Here is a 7,119-nt window from a genome sequence, read left to right as displayed (position 1 = left end):
TATTGCTCGAATCTCCTCATCCATTGCATGCCTCCATTTCTTGTCTTCCATTGCCTCTTCAAAGTTCAATGGCTCATGTCAGCGAAGAGACAAAATAAAGATGGATTATCAACAATTTCAATTTCTTCATAAATTTCTACAAGATTTCTAACACGACTCGGTCCTTCAGAGGGACTATCATGATGAGATTGAGGAGCATGAGCAGGAGAATGATGTGGAGTGGCATCTTCACTTGCGTTTTGGCTAAAGTCTCCTTCTTGGAAAGGAAAAATCATGTATTCTTCATTTTTCGGAACATTCCAATCCCATGAACTTCCTTCGTCAAATTTCGCATCTCTACTAATAACAATCTTTCCATTGCAAGGATTGTGAAACTTGTAGCCTTTAGAGTTTGCATCATAACCGATAAAAATAAACTTCTCACTTTTCGCATCAAGTTTTAATCTCTTCTCATCTGGCACATGAATATAGGCAATACTATCAAAAACACGTAAATGAGAAACACTAGGTTTCTTACCACTCCAAGCTTCTTGTGGAGTCATGTCTTGAACACTCCTTTACGGGGAAAGATTAGACAAATACACGGCACATGCAATAGCCTCGGCCTAAAACTCCTTCTCCATACTCTTGCTCTTAAGCATACTACGAACTACGTTGAGGATGGTTCTATTCTTCTGCTCCACAACACCATTTTGTTGCGGTGATCTTCGAACTGTAAGGAATTGTTGAATTCCATTGGTATCACAAAAATTGTTAAACTCCTTGGAAGTGAATTCTCCACCTCGATCCGTCCTTAATGCTTTGATTGAGTTGTCACTCTCATTTTCAACAAGGGCTTTAAATTTTTTGAATGCTCCAAAAACTTCATCTTTCGTCTTCAAAAAATAAACTCAGGCCTTGTGAGAAAAATCATCAATAAATAATAAGAAATAATTTACTTTACCATGAGAGGGTGATTTAACTGGCCCACACACATCCGTATGAACAAGTTGGAGTAGCTTCGTTGCTCTTGAGGTGGATTCCTTTGGAAAGCTTCTTCTAGTTTGCTTGCCAATGAGGCATCCTTCACAAAGTTGATTGGGATGATTAATCTTTGGCAACCCATTCACCATTTCTTCATTCGTCAAAGTCTTCAAGCCACCAAAATTTAAATGACCAAATCTTTAGTGCCAAAGCCAAAAATTATCTTCAACACAAGCTTTTAGACACCTTGGATGGTCAACATTAATATTGAGTAGAAACATTCTATTTTTCTCCATTGGCACATTTGCAATCAGTTTATGAGAAACATCTCTCAAAATAAGGCAACGATTCTTCAAGTGAATATCATAGCCATTCTCAAGTAATTGTCCTAAACTTAAAATATTAGACTTCAAAGTAGGTACATAATAAACTTGAGAAATCAAAAGATGACTTCCATTTTTAGCATGAACGAGAACATCACCTTTGCCTTTTATTGGAACTTTAGTTTCATCTCCAAAAACAATGTTGCCTTTTACCGACTCATTTATTGTTGAGAATAACTCCTTGTTGCCACTCATGTGATTGGTGGCACCGGTGTCAAGGTACCACGATTGTTTATCCTTTTCTTCTTTGGTTGCCAACAACAAAAACAATTCTTCATCTTTCTTTGCTTCAACATAATTCACGCTCTCTTCATTATTGGTGGTGTCACTCCTACATTCGGAAGCATAGTGACCATATTTATGACAAGTGTAACATTGAACATTGGACTTGTCATATCTTCTTTCGCCACCTCTCTTGGAGCCATAGTTCCAATGACTTTGTCATCTCGATTGATTGCTTGATCCTTCATTATTCAAATTTTGTTTTCCATCATTTCTTTCATTACCACGACCATAATTTCCTCCGTGACCATGACCACGACCTCAACCATGAATTTGACCTCTTCCTTGAGATCGTCCTTGCTCTTTTTGTTAACCTCCCAAGGAGACATTCGTTTGAAGAACTTGAGCCATCGGATCTCCTTTCTTCTTCAATCTTTCTTCATATGCTTGCAAGGACCCCATGAGTTGATCAAGGGTCATGGTATCCAAGTCATTAGACTCTTCAATGGTAATACTAACAAACTCAAGTTTTGAGTCAAGTGATCTAAGAATTTTCTCGATGACACGACTTTCTTCAATATTCTCCCCGTACCACTTCATATGATTGACAATGGAGGACACTCTAGTGAAATAGTCAAAGATGGATTCAGACTCTTTCATATGCAGAGATTCGAACTCCCTAAGAAGGATTTGAAGGCGAACCTTCTTCACTTTTTCAATTCCCTTGAAATTGGTCTCAAGAATCTCCCAAGTTTCTTTAGCTTTTGTTGAGGATGCAACTTTCTTGAACATGGCTTCATATAAGCCCATGTGAATAATAGAGAGAGCGTGTTGATCTAACTTGCTGTACCTTTGCAAGGTATTCCTTTGAGCTTGACTTAAAGCTCCTTCATTTTCTGGTTCATCATAGCCGTTTTCTACAACTTTCCATGCATCTTGTGAGCCGAGCAACGCCTTAATGCATATGCTCCAATATCCATAATTTTCCTTTGTTAGTTTGGGAACAACAAAAGGAGATGAAATATTCATCGTTGAAATGGCTCTGATATCACTTTGTTGGAGATAAAAAAAATATATGGGATGAAAAGCTAGAGAGAAAAATTCAGAGAATTCTCAAAAAGATTTGTATTCTATGGCTTGGCTCATAAAATGTCTAAAGCACAAGGCATTTTATGGGTACAAAGGATCCCAAATACATTATATGAACTTAAGAGACTAATTAATGACTTTTCCTATATATTATGAATTATAGGATACAAAGAACCATTTGGATACATGATTTAAATAAATGCATGAATATTAAGTAAACTAATTCATGTATCAAATTTAATTTTTTCATCATTCATGAATCAAGTTTAATTTCCAACAGAACATGTCCGGACTGTTGGCATATAAAGCAAAACACTTGAGGAGGACACAAATTTTTTTTTTTATTTTATGAAATGCCTTCATATATTAACAAATAGTAGGTGTTTGGTGTATATCAATTAAGTTATAACTAATCTGACAACAATTACTTAATGATATAAAAATCCCTAAATAATTCCTTCAGTCCTTTACTTGAATGAATGTATGTCATTATCAATTTATCATTGAAACAAATGAAGTTACCACGATTGTTTAATATACCTTTATTGTAATTTTAATTTTCATTTCCCGGGTTTAACATGCAAAAGCAAAATAAAAAAGAAAAGACATGTTTATAAATAGGTAAACTCCACAGTCTTGCAAGACTATCACCATCTTTCCATTTAAATTGTCCGGCTTGGGACCTTAGTCAAAGACATCAAGAGCTTGTTTTATATCCTTCAAAAACTTTTCGTAATGCGAGATAATACCAAGAGAAAATCCAAAATTAATTAGGAAAAGAAAGAAATAAAATAAACATTATTTCTTATGAATGAGACCCTTTTATTTTTATCCACGCTTCTATCCTACAGCAAGTGGTAGCAGAGAAGGCTTTTCCCATCTCTATATCATTGATTCATAAACATGAGTGGTATATCAACTACTAGGGCAGATTTGGATGCAACAAATCGATGGATTGACAATCTTGCTACTCAAGTCGAAGAGATTCGTATATTTTTATACTAGTTATTGGTAACAATAGGCGGAATCATCAATCTAGCAATAAGGAAATCAGCCATAAACGGGTTTCGGAAAGCCTGTAGTTTGGACAGGAAAAATAGGAGACTTGCAATAAAAGAAAGCAAATCGAAAGTCAAAGAAAAAGGAAGAGAATGAGGAAGAATATATCGATGAGAACAAGGAGATTTTGTTAGTATTTTGAAGGACATCTTATATTCACCCAAGCACGAAGATTTAACTTAGCATAAAAAGATTATCCAGGCCAATGATGCTGTCTGCAGTCAAATCATAGACAATTACGGTTGTGATAATTTGATCACAAAGAAGTTGCCAAATAAACCACATCCAGATCTTTACCAGATTGGATGGATTAAGAATTGTCTATTCAGATGACTCAAATTTGTAAGTTATCTTTGTCAATTGCGACCCACAACTTAGAAGTTACTTGTGATCTTATTCAATTGGATGGGTGTCATATTCTACTCAACAGATCATGACAAATTAATGTGAATGACATACATAAGGGTCGATAGAGTACCTACAAGTTTAAATGGAAGGATAAAAAGATTACAACAAGAAGGATGCATAAAGCTTCTAAAGTGGATGGGAAAGATTTTCTAACCATTACAAATTCAAACAATGAGTTTTCCGTAAGTCTTTGTATCCCGGTGACAACTTAGGGTCGAGTTGTTTTGAAGTTGAAGGGAATAATGCAGGATAATACCAAGAGAAAACCCAAAATTAATTAGGAAAAGAAAGAAATAAAATTAACATTAACTCTATCTTTTTTTGTTGTGTTTATCCTTTCTTGGTATAGGTGTGATATAACTTTTATCTTTTATTCAATTAGGATTATAATTTCTTTATTGATTAGAATATGATTTTTAATAATATTAGGATTTTATTAGTTTATTTATTTTAGACTCCTTATATAAATATAAAGGCTTTTTAAACTTTTTCAGAATTTATTTTCATTATTCAACTCTTGATTAATAAGATATTTCAATTTTTCAATTATTGATGGATTCCAAATAATTATCATGTTTGTTTGAGCGAAATTCGAGCAAACACCCTTCGTATGTTACGAACTAGAACCTTTTGTTTTTATCTATGCTTCCTTCTTGCATCACTCCTCAAATTTATTACTGTATTTCAAAGTCTCTGCCAACTTAATCTTCCAGACATCATTAGTCACATACCTCTTTCTTCCCATAATGTGTTTTCAACTATATGTCTTTATTTTCATTAGTCAATTCTTGATTAATAAGATATTTCAGTTTTTCAATTATTGATGGATTCCAAATAATTATCACGTCTGTTTTCGTGAAATTCGAGCAAACGCCCTTCATATGTTACGAACTAGACCCTTTTGTTTTTATCTATGCTTCCTTCCTGCATCACTCCTCAAATTTATTACTGTATTTCAAAGTCTCTGCCAGCTTAATCTTCCAGCATCATTAGTCAGATACCTCTTTCTTCTCATAATTTGTTTTCAACTATATGTCGAGCCAGAAACATAATTTCTCATTCTTTGTCGTCTTCAATTTTTTTTTATTTTTTTATTTTTATTTTATTTTATTTTTTTTTTTTTATAAATTTGTGGCAGCACAGGATTTGTAATAGGCCTCAAACGACAAGTAGAAATGATGCTTGGCCTGTTCATATTTATGCTACAGCTTTAGACATTGCTAGAATTATTGTTGCACTATTTTTTGCTGTATTATGTGAGTTATCTTATTTTGATCCTGTCATATTTTCCTATTCTCCCCAATTTTTATATTGAATAGGCCCAATACAAAATGTTGACACTTATGCAATTATACTGGAGTTTGGCGTGCTTATTTTTGTATGTCTAAAATCACTGTTTTATCTAGAGTGTGTCAAATAGTCTGGTGTCACCGTGCTATTCATAGACATAGAAATTAGGAAAGAATATAACAGATGTTTGATTTAGAAGAAGGGATTAAATTCTTTTGAATGGACGGAACACACAAGATATTTTGAGTAGTAGTATAACCGGAGCGGGTTATAGAAAGACCTGAACCTTTGATTGTTGCGACATCATCCGGGTCATCGTATTTTTGGTGGACGAACAAGGCATAGAGATCACCAGTGATATGATGAGACACCCCAGAATCCATAAGCCAAGTACCAGTTTAAAAGGTGTAAACAGTAATATGGTCAGCCATCAGAGTATGTCACCATTGAGGAAAGAGCTTATAGCATTTTCGTGCACCATGACCCTTTTTCCCACTGAATTGGCAATATGAAATGGAATAACCTGAAAATTGACAATATTATTTGTGTGATTTATTATGTATTTTCAGTCAGTTGGCATGATCACATTTGATAGTCTGGAAAGAAATAATTAGCACAAATGGTGATAACCCAGTAAACAATATATACAAAGGCTGTAGCCAATTCCTGGAGTTGTCATATTATCTTATGGAACTGGTCCTTGATTGATCTGTGCAGTGAATTCCAAGTGAATGCTCCCATGCCAATACGTGAATCCAACAGGTTTTCGTGGTAACAGGTCACAAATTAGAATTTTCAAATTTTATGTTGCTAATTAGACACTTCTTTTACAAATGTCTTGCTTGTCTCGATTCTCAAGAACATAGGTGGGACTAATCACACTTGTTCTTAAAAATAATTAGTAAGACCCTCCTACGTGTTTCAGTTTTACATTCTGATCTTGTTTGAGTTAATACTCCAGTTTCTAACTTCTGTTGACTGTTGTCCCTAACAAATCTTTGAATTACTCTGCTTCCGCCTTCATTCTGTTGCAAATGCGCTAATGCTTTTCATTTTTAGAAATTATAGTAGGAATTGATATAGCACGTGCTATATTAAGACAGACTATGCCGATGGGCGTCATGAAGCAGGAACCAGAGAGATACTTAGGACTTGAGCATCTACTAGTTCGAAACCTTATTTGATCCACTTGTTCCAAATTTTGCTCTTCTATTTTCTACCTATGATTTATGATACTGATCATCCACTGCAAAAAGTTTCACTTTTAACTCCAATTACTTTTATCGTGAAATGTCACTTATAGGCTGTTTCATCGAAAAATGGTTGTCAAGAGACTTTTGAAGAAAAAAATTTCATTGGCAAAAAGTCATATTTCTTGTAAGAATTGACCATTAACCGACAAAATGTCCTTAAGATGCAGCTTAGCACAGATGAAGATATTAAGATAGATGCTCAAACACTAACTAGTGAAGATGATACCAACTGAAGATATTAAAAGGAATTATATTTTATATTGTTGAGATATGTCCTTTGCTTCAACTTAGAGAAGCTTGGTTAACAAAATATATTTTTGGAGAGGGCGAATTAGAGGGGGAAAAAAAACTTATAATAATAAGAGATGCATGGTTGCGCTGTTTTGAATTCCTGATACATCTCTGGATCCAATGGAATTGCCAAAAAAAAAAAAAAAAAAAAAAAAAAAAAA

At 34.2% G+C, this 7,119-nt stretch overlaps 1 protein-coding gene across 1 annotated transcript; it reads right to left on the bottom strand.

The window, feature by feature from the left end:
- Positions 1-1,937: 1,937 nt before the first annotated feature.
- On the bottom strand, positions 1,938-2,597 carry LOC111397626. The gene has a single exon (XM_023024631.1). The coding sequence runs from the start codon at positions 2,595-2,597 to the stop codon at positions 1,938-1,940; it is 660 nt and encodes a 219-aa protein (XP_022880399.1).
- Positions 2,598-7,119: the final 4,522 nt, after the last annotated feature.

Source organism: Olea europaea, chromosome 7 (assembly GCF_002742605.1).
Source record: "Olea europaea var. sylvestris chromosome 7, O_europaea_v1, whole genome shotgun sequence".
Classification (NCBI taxonomy): domain Eukaryota; kingdom Viridiplantae; phylum Streptophyta; class Magnoliopsida; order Lamiales; family Oleaceae; genus Olea; species Olea europaea.
Note: the sequence above shows the minus strand (reverse complement) of the source record. Positions and strands in the feature narration are given on the sequence as shown.

Bases quoted from the DNA above. Each gene is read 5' to 3' on its own strand.
- LOC111397626 (XM_023024631.1), bottom strand. From the start codon at position 2,597: ATGAATATTTCATCTCCTTTTGTTGTTCCCAAACTAACAAAGGAAAAT.